General features: G+C 42.0%; 2 protein-coding genes and 1 long non-coding RNA gene across 12 annotated transcripts; 2 read left to right on the plus strand and 1 right to left on the minus strand.

Moving 5' to 3' along the window:
- The first annotated feature begins 1,762 nt into the window (after positions 1-1,762).
- Positions 1,763-5,162, plus strand: LOC127360302 (plancitoxin-1-like). The gene is made up of 7 exons (XM_051394693.1): positions 1,763-1,796; positions 2,140-2,249; positions 2,793-2,952; positions 3,447-3,525; positions 3,874-4,035; positions 4,128-4,364; positions 4,557-5,162. The coding sequence occupies exons 1-7, from the start codon at positions 1,794-1,796 to the stop codon at positions 4,922-4,924; spliced, it is 1,119 nt and encodes a 372-aa protein (XP_051250653.1). The 5' UTR covers positions 1,763-1,793; the 3' UTR covers positions 4,925-5,162.
- Positions 5,163-5,681: 519 nt separating this feature from the next.
- LOC127360298 (FHF complex subunit HOOK interacting protein 2B) lies at positions 5,682-20,857 on the minus strand. 6 transcript variants are annotated; one of them, XM_051394684.1, is made up of 20 exons: positions 19,579-20,857; positions 19,391-19,492; positions 18,669-19,132; positions 18,444-18,529; positions 17,392-17,475; positions 17,178-17,282; positions 16,527-16,646; positions 12,368-12,547; positions 11,821-12,020; positions 11,234-11,345; positions 11,039-11,118; positions 10,765-10,921; positions 9,976-10,136; positions 9,692-9,823; positions 9,421-9,511; positions 8,513-8,671; positions 8,241-8,381; positions 8,060-8,160; positions 7,801-7,952; positions 5,682-6,215 (listed from the first exon to the last, which is right to left on the minus strand). In XM_051394684.1, the coding sequence occupies exons 1-20, from the start codon at positions 20,076-20,078 to the stop codon at positions 6,004-6,006; spliced, it is 3,339 nt and encodes a 1,112-aa protein (XP_051250644.1). In that variant the 5' UTR covers positions 20,079-20,857; the 3' UTR covers positions 5,682-6,003. The 6 variants fall into 6 exon arrangements, with proteins under 6 accessions (XP_051250644.1, XP_051250641.1, XP_051250643.1 ...); XM_051394681.1 differs by having other exon boundaries at positions 18,669-19,492; XM_051394683.1 differs by having other exon boundaries at positions 19,391-19,630.
- LOC127360306 (uncharacterized) lies at positions 8,842-9,412 on the plus strand. 5 transcript variants are annotated; one of them, XR_007883591.1, is made up of 4 exons: positions 8,842-8,904; positions 8,953-9,024; positions 9,073-9,120; positions 9,157-9,412. It is a non-coding gene; the product is annotated as an uncharacterized LOC127360306 (long non-coding RNA). The 5 variants fall into 5 exon arrangements; XR_007883587.1 differs by having other exon boundaries at positions 8,870-8,940; positions 8,977-9,024; positions 9,061-9,108; positions 9,169-9,412; XR_007883589.1 differs by having other exon boundaries at positions 8,870-8,940; positions 8,977-9,024.
- Positions 20,858-20,952: the final 95 nt, after the last annotated feature.

Consider the following 20,952-nt stretch of genomic DNA (forward strand, 5'->3'; position numbering starts at 1 on the left):
TTAGGCAACATTATTAGGAATCAATCCATTAACTTTCACTGTTATGCAGATGATACGCAGTTATATCTATCAATCAAACCCAATGAAATTAATCAATTATCTAAATTACAAACATGTCTTAAGGACATAAAATTCGGGATGACCTGCAATTTTCTGATGTTAAACTCAGAAAAAAATGAAATTCTTGTTCTTGGCCCCAAAAACCTTAGAGACTCATTGTCTAAAGATATAGTCACTCTAGATGGCATTAACTTGGCCTCTAGCACCACTGTCAGGAATCTTGGAGTTATCTTTGATCAGGATTTGTCTTTTAACTCCCACATAAAGCAGACCTCTAGGACTGCCTTCTTTCATTTACGTAATATTAGAAAAATTAGACACATACTATCACAGACAGATTCAGAAAAACTAATCCATGCATTTGTTACTTCAAGGCTGGATTACTGCAACTCTTTATTATCAGGTTGCCCCAATAAGTCCATTAAAACGCTCCAATTAATTCAGAACGCTGCAGCACGAGTACTGACAGGAACTAGAAAAAGAGATCACATCTCTCCTGTACTAGCTACTCTGCATTGGCTCCCTATAAAATGTAGAATTGAATTTAAAATCCTCCTCCTCACCTATAAAGCTCTTCATGGTCAGGCCCCTTCATATCTTAAAGGGCTCATAGTACCCTATTACCCCTCTAGAACACTACGTTCTCTGAATGCTGGGCTACTTGTGGTTCCTATAGTCTCTAAAAGTAGAACAGGAGCCAGAGCCTTCAGTTACCAAGCTCCTCTCCTGTGGAACCAGCTTCCAGTTGTGGTTCGGGAGGCAGACACCCTCACCACATTCAAGAGTAGGCTTAAGACATTCCTCTTTGATAAAGCTTATAGTTAGGGCTGGATCAGGTGAGTCCTGAACCATCCCTTAGTTATGCTGCTATAGGCCTAGACTATCGGGGGATTTCCCATGGTGCACTGAGCTCCTCCCTTCCTCTCTCTTTCTGCACTCATTCATGTCCCATTAATGCATGTTACTAACTTCACTTCTTCCCCGGAGTTCTTGTGCTTTCTCGTCTCGCAGGTTCTTATCGATCCTGGTGGAGCCTCCTGCCATGGTCCTGCTTGACTGCCATTGCCAATACTGTTGTTGCTGTGCACCTGTCTGTCTGTCTGTCTCTCTCTCTCTCTCTCTCTGTCTCTCTCTCTCTCTCTCACCCCAACTGGTCGAGACAGACGACCACCCACCTAGAGCCGGAGGATCTGTCCTAGGTTTCTGCCTTTTAACAGGCAGTTTATCCTTGCCCTTGTCTCCAAGGTCTTGCTCATGGTGGTACTGTTGGGTCTCTGTAATTAATGTTTTAAAGAGTTCGATCTAGACCTGCTCTATTTGAAAAGTGTCCTGAGATAACTTCTGTTATGAATTGGCGCTATACAAATAAAACTGAATTGAATTGAATAGCTAGCACTGACGCTGGTCAGAAGTCAGATAGCACTGACACTGGTCAGAAGTCAGAGAGCGCTGGAGCTGGTCGGAGGTCAGAGAGCGCTGACGCTGGTCGGAGGTCAGATAGCAGTAGCAGTTTGTTTCTTATCTAAAGTGACTTCATAAAAACCTGCTGTAAAGTGTCCGCAGATAAAGTGTCCGTTGGAATATGGACTATAGTGGGACTATTACTGCTTATATTCAAATGTCTGACACACAGCTTCTGTCTGACTGTTGAAAGTCATAAACTCATGTAAATGATGGAAGGTGTATATATCAGCAGACTGAGGACTGGATCATTCTGCTCTCCAGGAGTCTACATGGTGAGTCTGTTTCTGCTCTCTGACTCTGTTACTGTGTCTGACTGATTTCGTTCAGTAGGGATCTGAATTTTGTTCATAGGATGGTGAAGGCACAGTTGGACTGGAGTGTATGTAATAGTCTGATTATTGATTATTGATTCTCCTGCTGGCTGCTGTTGGTTTCAGCAGAGGTTCAGTGACAGTGAGTCTATCCTGCACATAGACAGGCAGACAGGCAGACAGACAGGCAGGCAGGCAGACAGGCAGACAGACAGGCAGGCAGACAGCCAGACAGACAGACTAATATAAGATCATTCATTGTAGATTTCAAGAAGAACTGATCTGATGTTTCTGTGAGTTTCAGGAAGTCATGTGGAAACTCGTCCTTGCCGTTGTCCTCGCTGTCGCTCTGCTCTGTGGTGGATCAGACGGACAGATCGGTTGCAGAAATGAAGCAGATCAACCAGTGGACTGGTAAGACATTCACACATCTGTCTGTCTGCAGTGAGTCTGAGCTCTGTATGAAAGAATGATGAGTCTTCACTTCTACACTCAAAGATCTGATCTTTGTCTTCACTTTAGTTTTGAATGTGGCCCAAATGAGATTCCAGTGTGAACAGGTCCTAAAGTGACCCACATGAGGAAAGTCGATCTAGACCAGAACTCAACCTGCAGCTCTGCAGTGGCTAATATATAAAACATATATATATATATATATATATACATATATTATTCTATTTACGTTGTCATTGTTAATCGTTGTTGTTGGCCTGAAGTGATTCTGACATTGTCCCACTGTACATCTTTTTATAAATGTATGTCTCTCCATCACTCACCCAGTGCTCCAAATCAGCACATGCTGCACATCAGGATAGTGAGACAGGACAGACAGACAGACAGGCAGAGAGACAGAGAGAGAGACAGGCAGACAGACAGACAGACAGACAGACAGACAGAGACAGAGAGACAGTTTTCTTGTTTCCATGGTGATCTTTGATAATGATTTGTCTCTAACAGGTACATCTTGTACAAACTGCCCGCACACACAGGAATTGGTGATGTCTATTACTACATTGATACAAAGGTACAGAAAATGAACACAGAAATGAAACCAGTGAAGCCCATCAACCATCAAGCAGGCGTCCTGGCAAACACTCTGGCTCCTTACTTCAATAAGGTAAGAATCCTTTAATGTTTTGTGTGAACTGCTCCGATGGTCGGGTTCACTCTGACTGCACCAACATTAACGTAAACGCCTCTTAGATGTTCCTGTGCTGTTCAGAGAAAGAGGAAGTGGAATCAATGTACTGTAGATAAACTGGAGGTTAACACGTCAGCAGCAGAGTATTTGTGATACAGAGATCTGAGAGCTGATCACAGGCAGTATCATCCCAGAGCTTTTATTGTTCCAATACGGATGAGTGGGGCAATAGTCTTTCTTTAGCCCACCACTGTAGTAATCCAATCACTATAATCTATCTATAACATTATTATCTAATTATATATTAATACACGTTTTATGTTGCTTTGTGTTGACAACTAGATGTTTAGTTCTTCTTTCTCTGAGCAAAAATAAGAGAAATGTTGCTTCCTGCACGAGGTTGCTCTCTCAAACTGGAAACCTCAGTAAATATATCTAATATAATATGTGTGTGTGTGTGATATGTACAGGAAGCAGGTTCTGGATACATCGCCTACAGTGATCAACCTCCTACGTCTAACGCATTGCCTGAGTTCGGACACAGCAAAGGTCGGTACAAACAACAGATTTTACCTCCGTATGTAAATGAAAGGAAACTGTATCTGACCCTATATATAGCATAGACTCATTTACACATAGTCTAGACTTATTATTATTAGTAGTAGTTTTATCCCCTTTTTCTGTTTACACATTTTAATCAATTGATGGACCAGAGCAGGCTTTAATAACCTCCACTGTGTTCTTTGAAGTACTGAGGGTATAGATAAAGACTATTGAGGGATGCAGTTTAATCAGCACTGAGGTGTTCAGTGTTTATAATAAAGTTAATATTATATAACTATTAAAGGAATACTTCAGTACTGAGCTGATCTCTGTCCAACTGTTCGTGTTCTTCAGGGTTCGTCATGATGGATCAAAACTCTGGATTCTGGCTCTTACACAGCACACCAAGATTTCCCTTCGACAAAGCGAGCAATAATTTCTTTCCTGAAAGTGGAAAAGAAAACGGTCAAACATTCATCTGTGTGACTTTCCCCTATGCAACGTTTAAACAAATAGGTAATGTGTGCAGGTTGTCTTCATACAGTATTACAGTGTGTTCACACAGTGTGAGTCAATGTAACCCGTGTCCTTTGTTTCACTGCTTTCAGGTCTACACCTTCAGTATATCCATGCTCACACATTCGAACATAACATCCCAGATGGCTTTCATAATGAACTCAAAAAGGCTGCAAAGCTCAAGGATGGTACAAAGCTCAAAGAGCCTGCAGATATACCGAAAGAGCTCTACCAAGACTTGAAATCAAACGCTAATCATCCGTTTAGAAGCTTTGTTAAGAAAGTCCTAGACACTGAATCCGATGATGAGGACTGTGACGACGAAAAAAGTGAGATTTCTGCATATTTAAGCAACTAAAGAAATCCACACACTGGTCTTTAAAGGCTGTAAGCCAACCAACATTGTCAGTTCAGACTGTACTCTTTTCTTCAGTATGAGGGTATATGTGTTTCTCTTTATGTGAGAAGGTCAGAGCTTCTTTCTGCTGTCTGATGGTTTCATGTTGTTCTGTTTCTTGCAGAAAGAGATCTTTACTTCCATATTGCACAGAACATCGGCAGTAGTGTTAGAGCCCAGACCTGGAACCAAGGAAATAAATTTGAGAGCGAAGATCCTGTCTACAATGTGGAGTGTATAGAGGTTGGGGGGAAGAAGTGGAACACAAATGATCATTCCAAGTGGTGTGTGTCTGTAGATGATAAAGGTCCAGAATATTGGACCTGTTTTGGTGATTCAAACAGAGCACGCTCCCAGTGTAAAAGACGAGGAGGGGCACTGTGCATCCAAGACAAAACAGTGAATGGAATATTTAAGAATTTCATAAAGCCCAAAGCAGATTGTAAGAAACAATCAGACCAACCATCAGCACCAAAAAAACTCAGACAATGAAATCCTTCAGTTCTCCAGTTTCCTGTTTACAACCTTCATCCAACGACAGTCTCAAATAAATACACACTGTACACAATGTGGACCCGTCTTTATTAAACAATCATACATTTAGAAAACAAATGAAATGGCTGTTTGTTAGATGTTTCAGTGCGAAACAGGAAATGCCTTATTGCTCTTTATTGGCTATTACCGCATTAACAGATCAATAAAGCTGGTGAGGTCAGTGTGATTGAGAGGAATCAAGAGTCATGTTGTCATGAATCAATCATATTAAAGCTCTGAACTCACATCAGTGTGTCTGCTTATTATTGACGTCTGTAAAAGAACTGGACCCAGTAAGACCAGCATGAACTGGGACCAGTTGGTCTCCAGCAGATATAAATACAGTGGAGCACATTGTGATATATTGACCAGTAATGTACTGTAATATATTACATTACTTATATTACATCCTATCACAGACAGATGCAGAAAAACTAATCCATGCATTTGTTACTTCAAGGCTGGATTACTGCAACTCTTTATTATCAGGTTGCCCCAATAAGTCCATTAAAACGCTCCAATTAATTCAGAACGCTGCAGCACGAGTACTGACAGGAACTAGAAAAAGAGATCACATCTCTCCTGTACTAGCTTCTCTGCATTGGCTCCCTGTAAAATGTAGAATAGAATTTAAAATCCTCCTCCTCACCTATAAAGCTCTTCATGGTCAGGCCCCTTCATATCTTAAAGAGCTCATTGTACCTTATTACCCCTCTAGAACACTACGTTCTCTGAATGCTGGGCTACTTGTGGTTCCTATAGTCTCTAAAAGTAGAACAGGAGCCAGAGCCTTCAGTTACCAAGCTCCTCTCCTGTGGAACCAGCTTCCAGTTGTGGTTCGGGAGGCAGACACCCTCACCACATTCAAGAGTAGGCTTAAGACATTCCTCTTTGATAAAGCTTATAGTTAGGGCTGGATCAGGTGAGTCCTGAACCATCCCTTAGTTATGCTGCTATAGGCCTAGACTATCGGGGGATTTCCCATGGTGCACTGAGCTACTCTCTTCCTCTCTCTTTCTGCACTCATTCATGTCCCATTAATGCATGTTACTAACTTCACTTCTTCCCCGGAGTTCTTGTGTTTTCTCGTCTCGCAGGTTCTCATGGATCCTGGTGGAGCCTCCTGCCATGGTCCTGCTTGACTGCCATTGCCAATACTGTTGTTGCTGTGCGTCTGTCTGTCTGTCTGTCTGTCTGTCTGTCAGCTCCTCTCCTGTGGAACCAGCCTTTTTCTGTCTCTTCGTATTAACTATTAAAACATCAGATGAACTCTTTCAAACTCACAACTTTATTTAAAAGTACAAAGATCCAAACTCTGTTCAACAGGATGAAAAATAACTTTATTGTTTTTATCATTTCAGACAATAAACTGTAAATATAAATATTTATAAATATATTTGTTATTGATCTCTGTAAAGGCACAAAACTCAGTCTGATGACGTCATCAGCGAAGTCACATTCATGTGTTCATCTTTGGAAAGGTCAGAGGTCACAGACAGTCTGAGGAGGAGGAGGATGAAGGTCAGACCAGGTCTTTGAGCTCCTGAAGGGGGTCTGACAGGAACCAGTTCCAGTCTGAAGGGTCCAGCTTAAAGAACAAAGCCAGAATCTACAATCCGGGTTCTGGTTCTGGTTCTGGTTCTGGTTCTAAAGTCTGTTGTTTTATTTATGTTCAGTTTCATCTGAACAAACCGCTGATCAGTGTTCACTCTGGCATCAATACATAATCACTACATAATCAATACATAATCACTACATAATACATTATCAATGTATCAACATATAAACATTAATAAACTAAAATATCAAACTGATTAAAGAAGTTCAGTATCAGGGCTCCTGTCAGTGGGGGGGGTTATATCAGGCAGTGAACAGAGTTGATGTGTTAGAAGCAGGAAAAATGTGCAGCATGAGGATCTGATCCACTTTGACAAGAACCACATTGTGATGGACGACTGGGTCAGAACATCTATCATACCTGTGGATTACAGTGTTTGAATATACGAAGAATATTGAGACATATCTCTCTCCATAGAGACAGGGTCATGGGGGGCCGAGGCTCATTGATGCAGGTGGGGAGTGGAGGCTGGCCCGTGTGGTCCGATCCAACAGACGAGCTGCTGTAGCTCAAACTGCTGAAACAGTGAATGCTGGTTCTGATAGAAACGGGTCAGAACACAGAGCAGAGCAGGCTAGCAGGATTATACACAGATTATTTTTGGATTTCTTTACGATATTAATCAAAATGAACCTGTTTCTACTTTGAGCTCACACACAGCTGGAGCTAACGTTAATGTCGGTTAGCACTCTGGCTGATGATGTTAGCAACGTTAGCAACTTTAAACAAGTAGCATTAGTTCCAGAGGGCTAACGTCAGTATGCTAGCTGGACATAATACTAACGTTACACACTGTGATAGCTAATGTTAGCTAACGCAACCTCATCATGCTCATAAAGCGTCCTGCTTATTATAACAGCAGTTAGCATCCGTTAGCTAATGGCTTTGTTTTACAATATAAACAAAAGTTCAAACAGGAAGTCAGACCTGTTTCATCATCACTCGTTATCCAATCAGTGCGCTGCAATCTGCTCGTCCAATCAGATTCTTTAAAACACAAAACGCTGTTCTGTTTGTTCTCAATGATTCACAGTTCCTCCTCTTCCTCTTCCTCCTCCTCATCCTCCTCCTCCTCCCCTCCAGGCTCAGTCCATTAAGGCTGTGTAGTCCGGTTTACTCAGGTGTACCTGCTCCACTTCCTACAGGTGAACCTGTCAGTACCTGTCAGTGTACGTCAGGTGTACCCGGTGTACCCGGTGTACCTGTTACTGTGTACCTGTCTCAGATGTCTCAGATGTCTCAGATGTCTCAGGTGGTTCAGGTGGGTCACTGGGGTCCAGGGGCAGTTTGACGAAGGCGATGGCGGCAAGCTCCTTACAGAACTCCTCCAGGACAATGAGTCCTCTCAGCAGAGTCTGATGCTCCAGTCTGAAGACACAGCCACAGGTAAACAACACAGGTAAACAACACAGGTAAACAACACAGGTAAACTACACAGGTAAGACAGACGGACAGACAGACAGACAGACAAGTACCCAGTGCTGTGGTCCAGTCCCAGCAGGTGTCTCCTGGTGTTCAACAGTCTGTCTGTTAGGTTGGAGACAGACTGGATCCTCTGCATCAACTCCCCCATCAGCTGATAGACAGACAGACAGTTAGACAGACAGACAGGCTGATCTGTTCTGCAGCAGTGAGACAGGTGTGTGTCTGTCTTACCCTGATGAGGACAGAGAAGAGTGACCTGGCGCAGTGAGACAGGTGTATGTAGGGGTTGAGCAGGTACTCGTTCAGCAGAGGATGTCTGAAGGCCGTCAGTCGGGACAGAACGGAAGTCAGCTGCAGGTTCAACTCGTACGGCTGCAGACAGACAGGTGAGTCAGCAGACAGACAGGTGAGTCAGCACACAGACAGGTGAGTCAGCACAGATAGACAGACAGGTGAGTCAGCACAGACAGACAGACAGACAGACAGACAGACAGACGGTCTACCTGCTCCAGGACGCGTCCCAGTCGGTCGAACAGGACCTTCAGTAGAGGACCTTCGAGGAACTCCAGCTCACCTGAGGAGGAGGAGGAGGAAGAGGAGGAGGAGGGAGGAAGACTGAGCGGCCAATCCCAGGTCAGAGACAGAGACTGACACTGAGTCACCTGGAGGAGACAAAGACCAAGATTGGACCTGTTGTCATAGCAACATGTTCTCAGACTTGACAGTCAGCTGATCAGGACTGAACAGGAAGTGAGTTTCAGAATAAATGTCTGTACTGTAAGTATTGGTAGATCTATAATCTATAGATAATGTGTTTCATTAATAAATATTGATTACCAACGTAAACAATATTTATTGCTGATCAAATAATAATAATAATACAAGTGTTAACCAGGTGTTAAACCAGGTGTTAAACCAGGTATTAAACCAGGTGTTAAACCAGGTGTTAAACCAGGTGTTAAACCAGCTGATAAACCAGGTATTAAACCAGGTGTTAAACCAGGTGTTAAACCAGGTGTTAAACCAGCTGATAAACCAGGTATTAAACCAGGTATTAAACCAGGTGTTAAACCAGGTGTTAAACCAGGTATTAAACCAGGTGTTAAACCAGGTGTTAAACCAGGCACTAAACCAGGTATTAAACCAGGTGTTAAACCAGGTGTTAAACCAGGTATTAAACCAGGTGTTAAACCAGGTGTTAAACCAGGCACTAAACCAGGTATTAAACCAGGTGTTAAACCAGGTGTTAAACCAGGTATTAAACCAGGTATTAAACCAGGTATTAAATCAGGTGTTAAACCAGGTACTAAACCAGGTACTAAACCAGGTGTTAAACCAGGTACTAAACCAGGTACTAAACCAGGTACTAAACCAGGTACTAAACCAGGTGTTAAGGGTTACGTTCACTGACCAGAGTGTGAGCGTCGTGGACGTACGACTCGTATCCTCCTTCCTGCAGCAGCTGAGCTGAGCGAACCTGAACAGGAACTAAACACAGGAAGCTACCACACACACACACACACACACACACACACACACACACACACAGAATAATTAATTTTATTTGACAGAAAATATAAAGTTGTATAAAGTTAAAATGATCAGTGATATTGATCATTAACAGACTGCAACCAATAAAACACTGAACAAACAAACAGGTGAGACAGGTGAGTGTGTGTTACCTGTTGACAACGTCAGCAGCTGATCCCAGTACAGACTGAGGAAGAGCAGAGAACTGAGGAAGAGGAGGAGGAAGCAGCTCACTGTCTGACACCAAGCTGTCAGAGAAGAAGAATGGGTCCTCCTCCAGGTCACTGACAGACAGACAGACAGACAGACAGACAGACAGACAGACAGTTACTGACTGCAGTGTCTCTAACAGCCAGCAGGGGGCAGCTCCACTCTGATAGTATTGAGTCTTATGGAGAAGGTGATGTCATACACTGTGGTGATGTCATACACTCACTCGCTGTCCTCGTTGGTCTCAGTGTGTCTGTCGTCCTGTCCTGCAGCAGGTGGAGACAGGTAACTACGACTCTGCAGGAAACTCAACACCAGGACATCCAGAATGTCCCTGTGAGGCTTCTGTAGCAGCTCGTCCACCAGAGACAGAGACACCATACTGATCTGAGGACAGACAGAGACACCATACTGATCTGAGGACAGAGACACCGTACTGATCTGAGGACAGACAGAGACACCGTACTGAACTGAGGACAGAGACAGAGACACCGTACTGATCTGAGGACAGAGACACCGTACTGATCTGAGGACAGACAGAGACAGCGTACTGATCTGAGGACAGAGACAGAGACACCGTACTGATCTGAGGACAGAGACACCATACTGATCTGAGGACAGACAGAGACAGCGTACTGATCTGAGGACAGACAGAGACACCGTACTGATCTGAGGACAGACAGAGACAGCGTACTGAACTGAGGACAGAGACACCGTACTGATCTGAGGACAGACAGAGACACCGTACTGATCTGAGGACAGACAGAGACAGCGTACTGAACTGAGGACAGAGACACCGTACTGATCTGAGGACAGACAGAGACACTGTACTGATCTGAGGACAGACAGAGACACCGTACTGATCTGAGGACAGACAGAGACACCATACTGATCTGAGGACAGACAGAGACACCGTACTGATCTGAGGACAGAGACAGAGACACCGTACTGATCTGAGGACAGAGACAGTCAGTGGTGCTGTGTGTCCCTGCAGGGCTCCTGTAGCTGCACTCACCTGGTCAGAGATGTGGTCACAGCGCTGCAGCAGCAGGTGAGTCAGTGAGTGCGTCCTCAGCAGGAAGTGAACCAGCTGATCCAGCAGAGTCCAGGACTGAACCAGTCTGACCACAGCACACAGGACCGAGGTACAGACCAGGACCACCTGCTCACACCTGGACATCAGAATAACAACAACAACAACAACAACATATATGATAATATCAACAATAATAATGATGATAATTATTATTACAACAACAACAACAACAACAACAACAACAACAACTCACGTGTGCTGCAGCTGAGGCTGAACAACATCCAACAACCACAGCTGATGAACACACTGGGCTAGCTTCACTGCTAACACCTGCTAACACACACACACACACACACACACACACACACACACACACAGAGTCAGGTACTATCAGCAGTGTCTGTGTCTGTGTGTGTCTGTGTGTGTCTGTGTCTGTGTGTGTGTGTACCTCAGGTGCTTCTCTCGTCAGGTGATCCAGGAAGTCGAACCAGGAGAAGAAGTTGGTCATGTGATCAGCAGACTCTGAGCTGAGTTCAGAGCTACAGCGCGAGAACTGAGAGCTGAGGACAGACAACAGTACTCTGATTACACCTGGAACTCATTGATTATCTGATCGGTAGGAAAATAACCTTGACCTTTTTATTAACTGATTAATCAACTGATCACTGACAAACGTTCTCAGATGTTTTTATATCTCAGGAAACCGAATGTCTGTAATAATGATCTGATTAATAATGATCAGTTAACTTTATTATCATGATAATAATCATATTACAGACATGAAACAGACCATCAGAGGAGCTGTATTATAAATCAATATTATTATTATACATCAATATTATTATATATAAACATTATCATTATATATAAATATTATTATATATAAATATTATATATAAACATTATTATACATCATTATTATGCATCAATATTAATTTATATATTAATATATTATATATCAATATTATTATATCAATATAATGTGTAACAAATGTGTGTGTGTGTGTGTGTGTGTGCGTGTGTGTGTGTGTTTACCTCCACGGTGTGTGAGGCCAGTTCTGAACCTCTCCAGGATCCAGATTTTCCAGAGGCAGCAGGGAGTAAAGCTCCAGCAGCCTCCCAGCCAGCAGCTCTGCCAGCTGGGTGTGATCACACAGAATCTCCCCTGAAGATCCAGACTGGAGGGAGGAGAGCAGCAGGAGGCACTCATAGGCCTTCAGACACACCGAGCCCCTCTGAGGACACACAGAGACCATCAGACAGGACAACAACAATCTGACAACAACAAAACAACAATCTGACAACAACAACAACAACAACAAAACAATCTGACTACAACCAAACTACAATCTGACAACAACAAAACAATAATCTGACTACAACAAAACTACAATCTAACAACAACAAAACAACAATCTGACTACAACAAAACTACAATCTAACAACAACAAAACAACAATCTGACTACAACAAAACTACAATCTAACAACAACAAAACAACAATCTGACAACAACAAAACAACAATCTGACTACAACAAGGTGAGGCTGTACTGGTTAGTTGTAGTTAACCAGTTAACTGACCTGACTCTTAGTGAGCTGCAGCAGAACTGACAGCAGACCAGACTCTGATTGGACGTGGCTACAGACAGATGAACCTGATTGGCTGGAGGGCAGTGGTGGTTCTGTCCTGTGATTGGAGGCTTGTGTGCAGAGCTGTGATTGGTCAGAGGTGGGTGTCCTGGCTGCTGGTTGGTCCAGAATCTGAAAACGTTGACAACATCAGGAAGTCACAGGAACACTTCCTGTTCAATGAACTGTTGTCAGACGGGTTCTTCAGTCTGTAATAACTGTTGTTTAATGATGTTCCTCTGTGGACAAACTGTGATCTGTGTATCAGGTCTCTGTCCTCTAAAGCTGTTTTAGTGAATGAATTAATATCAGATTATGATATTGATTTACTTTGTCTCACTGAGACCTGGTTGTCCCACGAGGAGTATGTTAGCCTAAATGAATCCACCCCCCCAGTCATATTAATACTCACATTCCTCGAGGCACTGGCCGAGGAGGTGGAGTGGCAGCCATATATGATTCGAGCGTTTTAATGGACCCTAAACCTAAACTAAATTATAATTCATTTGAAAGCCTTGTTCTTAGTCTTTCTCACCCAAACTGGAAAACACTGCAGCCAGTTCTATTTGTTATAGTGTACCGCGCTCCTGGACCGTACTCTGATTTTATATCTGAATTCTCAGAGTTTTTATCAAGTTTAGTCCTTAAATCAGATAAAGTAATTATTGTAGGTGATTTTAATATTCATGTGGATGTTAACAATGACAGCCTTAGTAACGCATTTATATCATTAATAGACTCAATTGGCTTCTGTCAGAGTGTAAATAAACCAACTCATTGTTTTAATCACACTCTTGACCTTGTTCTATCATATGGCATTGATACTGAACATTTAATAGTCTTCCCACATAATCCTTTCCTTTCTGACCATTATTCAATAACTTTTGAATTCATACTATTAGATTATAAGCCATTAGGCAAAACTTCCTACAGCAGATGTCTATCTGACAGTGCTGTAGCTAAATTTAAGGAGGAGATTCCTTCAGTGTTTAATTCAATGCCATGTCTGAATTTAACAGAGTCCTATAACGACTTTAGTCCCTCTGAAATTGATAATCTTGTCAATGGTGCTGCAGGCTCACTACGATCAACATTAGATTCTATCGCTCATATAAAAAGGAAATTATCAAAACATAGGAAACTAGCACCGTGGTATAACCACCAAACCCGCCACTTAAAGCAAAAAGCTAGGAAATCTGAAAGGAAATGGCGCTCTTCCAAATGATCAGAATATTGCTCAATTTGGCAAGATAATCTTAAAACTTATAGAAAGGCCCTCCGTAATGCCAGAGGAGCCTATTACTCAGCACTTATAGAAGAAAATAAGAATAACCCTAGGTTCCTCTTCAGCACTGTAGCCAGGCTGACAGAGAGTCACAGCTCTATTGAGCCACATATCCCCGTAAACTTAAGTAGCAACGACTTTATGAGCTTCTTCTATGATAAAATTATTACTATTAGAGAAAAAATTAATCACCAACTGCCATCAACAGCTATCAGTGGCTCTCCAAGTTCAGGGACTTCTGTCAATGTAAACTTAGATATATATTTAGACTGTTTTTCTGCTATCAATCTTCATCAGTTAACTTCTGTAATTTCTACATCGAAGCCATCAACCTGTCTGTTAGACCCGATCCCAACTAGGCAGCTTAAAGAAGTCGTACCCTTAATTGGCACTTCTTTACTGGATATGATTAATCTTTCTTTATTATCAGGATATGTACCACAGTATTTTAAAGTAGCTGTAATTAAACCCCTTCTTAAAAAGCCCACTCTTGACCCAGGGGTTTTAGCCAACTATAGACCAATCTCTAACCTCCCCTTCCTCTCTAAGATTCTGGAGAAAGTAGTCGCCAAAGAGTTGTGTGACTTTTTACATAACAATAGTTTATTTGAGGATTTTCAGTCAGGATTTAGAGTTCATCATAGCGCAGAGACAGCTCTGGTTAAAGTTAATAATGACCTTCTGATTGCTTCAGACAATGGACTTGTCTCTGTACTTGTATTATTAGATCTTAGTGCTGCATTTGACACCATTGACCATAATATTCTTTTACAGAGACTTGAGCATCATATTGACATTAAAGGAACCGCACTAAGCTGGTTTAAGTCATATTTATCAGATCGTTCGCAGTTTGTACATGTTAACGATGAATCTTCAATAAATACTACAGTTAGTCATGGAGTTCCACAAGGTTCTGTACTTGGACCAATATTATTTACTTTATATATGCTCCCTTTAGGCAACATTATTAGGAATCACTCCATTAACTTTCACTGTTATGCAGATGATACGCAGTTATATCTATCAATCAAGCACGATGAAATTAATCAATTATCTAAATTACAAACATGTCTTAAGGACATAAAATCCTGGATGACCTGCAATTTTCTGATGTTAAACTCAGAAAAAAATGAAATTCTTGTTCTTGGCCCCAAAAACCTTAGAGACTCACTGTCTAAAGATATAGTTACTCTAGATGGCATTACCTTGGCCTCTAGCACCACTGTCAGGAATCTTGGAGTTATCTTTGATCAGGATTTGTCTTTTAACTCCCACATAAAGCAGACCTCTAGGACTGCCTTCTTTCATTTACGTAATATTAGAAAAATTAGACACATACTATCACAGACAGATGCAGAAAAACTAATCCATGCATTTGTTACTTCAAGGCTGGATTACTGCAATTCTTTATTATCAGGTTGCCCCAATAAGTCCATTAAAACGCTCCAATTAATTCAGAACGCTGCAGCACGAGTACTGACAGGAACTAGAAAAAGAGATCACATCTCTCCTGTACTAGCTTCTCTGCATTGGCTCCCTGTAAAATGTAGAATAGAATTTAAAATCCTCCTCCTCACCTATAAAGCTCTTCATGGTCAGGCCCCTTCATATCTTAAAGAGCTCATAGTACCCTATTACCCCTCTAGAACACTACGTTCTCTGAATGCTGGGCTACTTGTGGTTCCTATAGTCTCTAAAAGTAGAACAGGAGCCAGAGCCTTCAGTTACCAAGCTCCTCTCCTGCGGAACCAGCTTCCAGTTGTGGTTCTGGAGGCAGACACCCTCACCACATTCAAGAGTAGGCTTAAGACATTCCTCTTTGATAAAGCTTATATTCAGGGCTGGATCAGGTGAGTCCTGAACCATCCCTTAGTTATGCTGCTATAGGCCTAGACTATCGGGGGATTTCCCATGATGCACTGAGCTCCTCCCTTCCTCTCTCTTTCTGCACTCATTCATGTCCCTTTAATGCATGTTACTAACTTCACTTCTTCCCCGGAGTTCTTGTGCTTTCTCGTCTCGTAGGTTCTTGTCGATCCTGGTGGAGCCTCCTGCCATGGTCCTGCTAGATTGCCATTACCAATACTGTTGTTGCTGTGCACCTGTCTGTCTGACTCTCTCTCTCTGTCTCTGTCTCTCTCTCTCTCTCTCTCTCTCTCTCTCTCTCCCACCCACCTAGAGCCGGAGGATCTGTCCTAGGTTTCTGCCTTTTAACAGGCAGTGTTTCCTTGCCCTTGTCTCCAAGGTCTTGCTCATGGTGGTACTGTTGGGTCTCTGTAATTAATGTTATAAAGAGTTCGGTCTAGACCTGCTCTATTTGAAAAGTGTCCTGAGATAACTTCTGTTATGAATTGGCGCTATACAAATAAAATTGAATTGAAAAAATTTAATTAATGTTAGTTTGGTTAGTAATGTTAGTTTGGTTAGTAATGGTTATTAATGGTTAGTAATGTTAGTTTGGTTAGTAATGTTAGTTTGGTTAGTAATGTTAGTAGTGTTAGTAATGGTTAGTGATATTAGTAATGTTAGTTTGGTTAGTAAAGTTAGTAATGGTGAGTAATGGTTAGTAATGTTAGTTTGGTTAGTAATGTTCCTTTGGTTAGTAATGTTCCTTTGGTTAGTAATGTTGGTTAATAATGTTAGTAATGTTAGTTTGGTTAGTAATGTTAGCAATGTTAGTAATGTTAGTTTGGTTAGTAATGTTAGTTTGGTTAGTAATGTTAGTAATGTTAGCAATGTTAGTAATGTTAGTTTGGTTAGTAATGTTAATAATGGTTAGTAATGTTAGTAATGGTTGGTTTAATCAGTAATGTACGTTGGAGTTACCTCTAAGACGTATCTGAGTGTGTGCGGATCCTGTTTGACTCTGGAACAGACGGCCAATAAGAACTGAGCTTCCTCCTTCTCAGTGTTGGAACCAGGAAGTGCACAGAGACGAATCAGCTTCTATAGGGCAGAGCACAGGTGATGTCAGACAGTGACATCATCAGCAGAGTCACAGTGGAGTCACATGACAGCCAGCTGGTGTATCTCTACAGCTGATTGGCTTCCTCTGTCTGTTTTAAATAAAGACATCAAATGTCACTAAAATAAAGATTTTACTTTTCAGTTTGTTTGGCGTGGAGGGTGAAGTGAGGGAGTTGCAACCTGTAACTACACCACTATATGGTGCTGAACCTTTCACACTGGTCCTTTTATCCTGAGATATAATATCTGTGAATTTGTTTGTGCCACAGAACAGTGTGACGTCGACAGGAAGCTACTTTTTATTGAAGTCTGTCAACATTAATTTCTCTTATTTAACTTTAAATTCTATATTTTACCCATAAAGTTTTTGGTTAATTGACAAATCTCTGAAAGTGTTTAGAGACTGAACACACAGACGACCTCCAGGACCGATTCACTGTACACACAGATGACCTCCAGGACCTTCTGCACCGACTGACTCACTGTGTGTTTAATATCAGGTGAGTTTACCTGAACAGGTCGGTACACGTTGACCAGCTGCAGGAGAGGCTTCTGCATCTGAGACAACAACCTGGAGAAGAACAACAGCACCTGCTGAACCATACCTGGAGGATACTGAGGAAGAGGAGGAGGAGGAGGAGGTGGTGGAAGAGGAAGAGGAAGTTTAAACATGAGTGTAACATAAAGACAGCAGAATGAAGTCTATCAGACGAACTGTAGCTACCTGAGCCTTTCCCAGAGTACACAGAGTCTCCAACAGTTTGTGCTGCAGCAGATACTCAATACAGGAACCGGTCTCCTCCACGCCCTGTTTATCAATACATCAATCAATACGTCAATCAATACATCAATCAGTACATTAATCAGTACATCAATCAGTACAGCAATCAGTACATCAATCAGTACATCAATCAGTACATCAATCAATACATCAATCAGTACAGCAATCAGTACATCAATCAATACATCAATCAGTACATCAATCAATACATCAGTACATCAATCAGTACATCAATCAATACATCAATCAGTACATCAGTACATCAATCAGTACGTCAATCAGTACGTCAATCAGTACGTCAATCAGTACGTCAATCAGTACGTCAATCAATACATCAATCAGTACATCAATCAGTACATCAATCAGTACATCAATCAGTACATCAATCAGTACATCAATCAGTACATCAATCAGTACCAATCAGTACATCAATCAGTACATCATATCAATCAGTACGTCAATCAATCAGTACGTCAATCAGTACGTCAATCAGTACGTCAATCAATACATCAATCAGTACATCAATCAGTACATCAATCAGTACATCAATCAATACATCAGTACATCAATCAGTACATCAATCAATACATCAATCAGTACAGCAATCAGTACATCAATCAGTACATCAATCAATACAGCAATCAGTACATCAATCAGTACATCAATCAATACATCAGTACATCAATCAGTACATCAATCAGTACATCAATCAATACATCAATCAGTACATCAATCAGTACAGCAATCAATACATCAATCAGTACATCAATCAATACATCAATCAGTACATCAATCAGTACATCAATCAATACATCAATCAGTACATCAATCAGTACATCAATCAATACATCAATCAGTACGTCAATCAGTACATCAATCAGTACATCAATCAATACATCAGTACATCAATCAGTACATCAATCAGTACATCAATCAGTACATCAATCAGTACATCAATCAGTACATCAATCAATACATCAATCAGCAGTAGCTACCTGTTGTTTCTCCTCGTACACCAGGATGTCCAACATCTGTCTGAGCCGCCAGGGGATATCTGTCTGTCTGACAGGACGACTGTCGTCTGCGCGCACACACACACACACACACACACACACACACACACACACACACACACACACACACACACAGAGAGAGGCTGGATGTGATTGGCTGATCAGCTGCTGACAGCTAACAGTGTGTCTGCAGGTAAAGATCCTCACCTGTTGTCTCGATGTAATAATTTGTTATTGATTTCCAATGATCCACAAACGAGTCCAACAGATCCACTGTGGGCTCCCTCTGACACAAAGACAGGTACAGAGAGAGAGACAGGCACAGAGAGAGAGAGACAGATACAGAGAGACAGACAGACAGGTACAGAGAGAGAGACAGATACAGACAGACACACAGACAGGTACAGAGAGAGAGACAGGTACAGAGAGACATACAGACAGGTACAGAGAGAGACAGGTACAGAGAGAGACAGGTACAGAGAGACAGACAGGTACAGAGACACACAGACAGGTACAGAGAGACACAGACAGGTACAGAGAGACAGACAGGTACAGAGAGAGAGACAGACAGATACAGAGAGAGAGAGAGACAGACAGGTAGAGAGAGAGACAGGTACAGACAGACATACAGACAGGTACAGAGACACACAGACAGGTACAGAGACAGACGGGTACAGAGACAGACAGGTACAGACACACAGACAGGTAGAGAGACAGACAGGTACAGACACACAGACAGGTAGAGAGAGAGACAGGTACAGACACACAGACAGGTACAGACACACAGACAGGTACAGAGACAGACAGGTACAGACACACAGACAGGTACAGACACACAGACAGGTAGAGAGAGAGACAGGTACAGACACACAGACAGGTACAGACACACAGACAGGTAGAGAGAGAGACAGGTACAGACACACAGACAGGTACAGAGACAGACAGGTACAGAGACAGACAGGTACAGACACACAGACAGGTAGAGAGAGAGACAGGTACAGACACACAGACAGGTACAGACACACAGACAGGTAGAGAGAGAGACAGGTACAGACACACAGACAGGTACAGACACACAGACAGGTACAGAGAGAGACAGGTACAGAGACACAGACAGGTACAGAGACAGACAGGTACAGACACACAGACAGGTACAGACACACAGACAGGTACAGAGACAGGTACAGAGACAGACAGGTACAGACACACAGACAGGTACAGACAGGTACAGACACACAGACAGGTACAGAGACAGGTACAGAGACAGACAGGTACAGAGACACAGACAGGTACAGAGACAGACAGGTACAGACACACAGACAGGTACAGAGACAGACAGGTACAGACACACAGACAGGTACAGACACACAGACAGGTACAGAGACAGACAGGTACAGACACACAGACAGGTACAGACACACAGACAGGTACAGAGACAGGTACAGAGAGAGACAGGTACAGACACACAGACAGGTACAGAGACAGACAGGTACAGACACACAGACAGGTACAGAGACAGACAGGTACAGACACACAGACAGGTACAGAGACAGGTACAGAGAGAGACAGGTACAGACACACAGACAGGTACAGACAGAGATTAAACATTAGTGACATTAACAGTGTCAATGAATAACTTTAATTAGTTAGTTAACCTTTAATTAATGAATATCTAAATTAATATAATTATTATAAATTCATATAATAATAATAAATGTTGTTTATCAGTGTAAACAATAATTACTAAAGACTTTATTACAGTTTTATAACTTTACCATTAAAATAACTGTATTTATTGATCATTGTTGTTTTACACTGTAAATATATTTAATCATTAAAAAGAGTTTATGTTAAATTAAAGCTAAAAACTATTTGAATGACAGGAAATCAATAACTCTTTATATTGATTAGTTTTTATTTATTCCTTTATTTCGTTAAATGATAATGATCATTTATTGATTCCTACTGAGATATAATATGTTCTCTGATCGATAATCAATGAGCTGGAACCAGCAGAGACTGTCTTCCACGTCACCACTCACCTGCTGCAGGTAAACAGCTGTTAGCTTTAGCCGTTAGCTTCATTAACTTTAATGAGTAAGTCTCAACCTGTCTGTCCTCAGAGAGACAGACACACTAACTGTCTGTCTGTAGCTCTATTGAGAAGCTAGCTGTGCTAACAGAAGCTAGCTGTGCTAATGCTAACTAGCTGCTAACTCACCGTCTCCAGCGCGTGCAGCAGCATGTTGGTTAGCTTACTGAACGCCTCCATTCTCCCGCCAAAACCGTACCACAGCCGCTGTCCGTCAACCGGTTGTTTACCGGTTGTTTACCGGTTGTTTACCGCCTGTCTGCGACATGTTGACAACCACAACAACAGCTGACCGCTCCGCGTCAAGCTACAACTACCACATCACCAACTTCCGGACGGAAGTTTCAAAATAAAACAAGACAGGCCAATGCGTCTCATTGCATCCGGTTAAAAGATTTC

The sequence above is a fragment of the Dicentrarchus labrax genome, unplaced genomic scaffold (genome assembly GCF_905237075.1).
Source record: "Dicentrarchus labrax unplaced genomic scaffold, dlabrax2021, whole genome shotgun sequence".
Taxonomy (NCBI): Eukaryota; Metazoa; Chordata; class Actinopteri; family Moronidae; genus Dicentrarchus; species Dicentrarchus labrax.

Coding starts and splice junctions, on each gene's coding strand:
- LOC127360302 (XM_051394693.1), top strand. Junction 3,526..3,873: donor TGAGTTCGGACACAGCAAAG/GTCGGTACAAAC, acceptor CGTGTTCTTCAG/GGTTCGTCATGATGGATCAA. Junction 4,365..4,556: donor GGACTGTGACGACGAAAAAA/GTGAGATTTCTG, acceptor TGTTTCTTGCAG/AAAGAGATCTTTACTTCCAT.
- LOC127360298 (XM_051394681.1), bottom strand. CDS start 20,078: ATGTCACTAATGTTTAATCTCTGTCTGTACCTGTCTGTGTGTCTGTAC. Junction 19,493..19,578: donor GTACCTGTCTGTCTCTGTAC/CTGTCTGTGTCT, acceptor CTCTCTCTCTAC/CTGTCTGTGTGTCTGTACCT. Junction 16,647..17,177: donor ACGTGTACCGACCTGTTCAG/GTAAACTCACCT, acceptor TCTGCCCTATAG/AAGCTGATTCGTCTCTGTGC.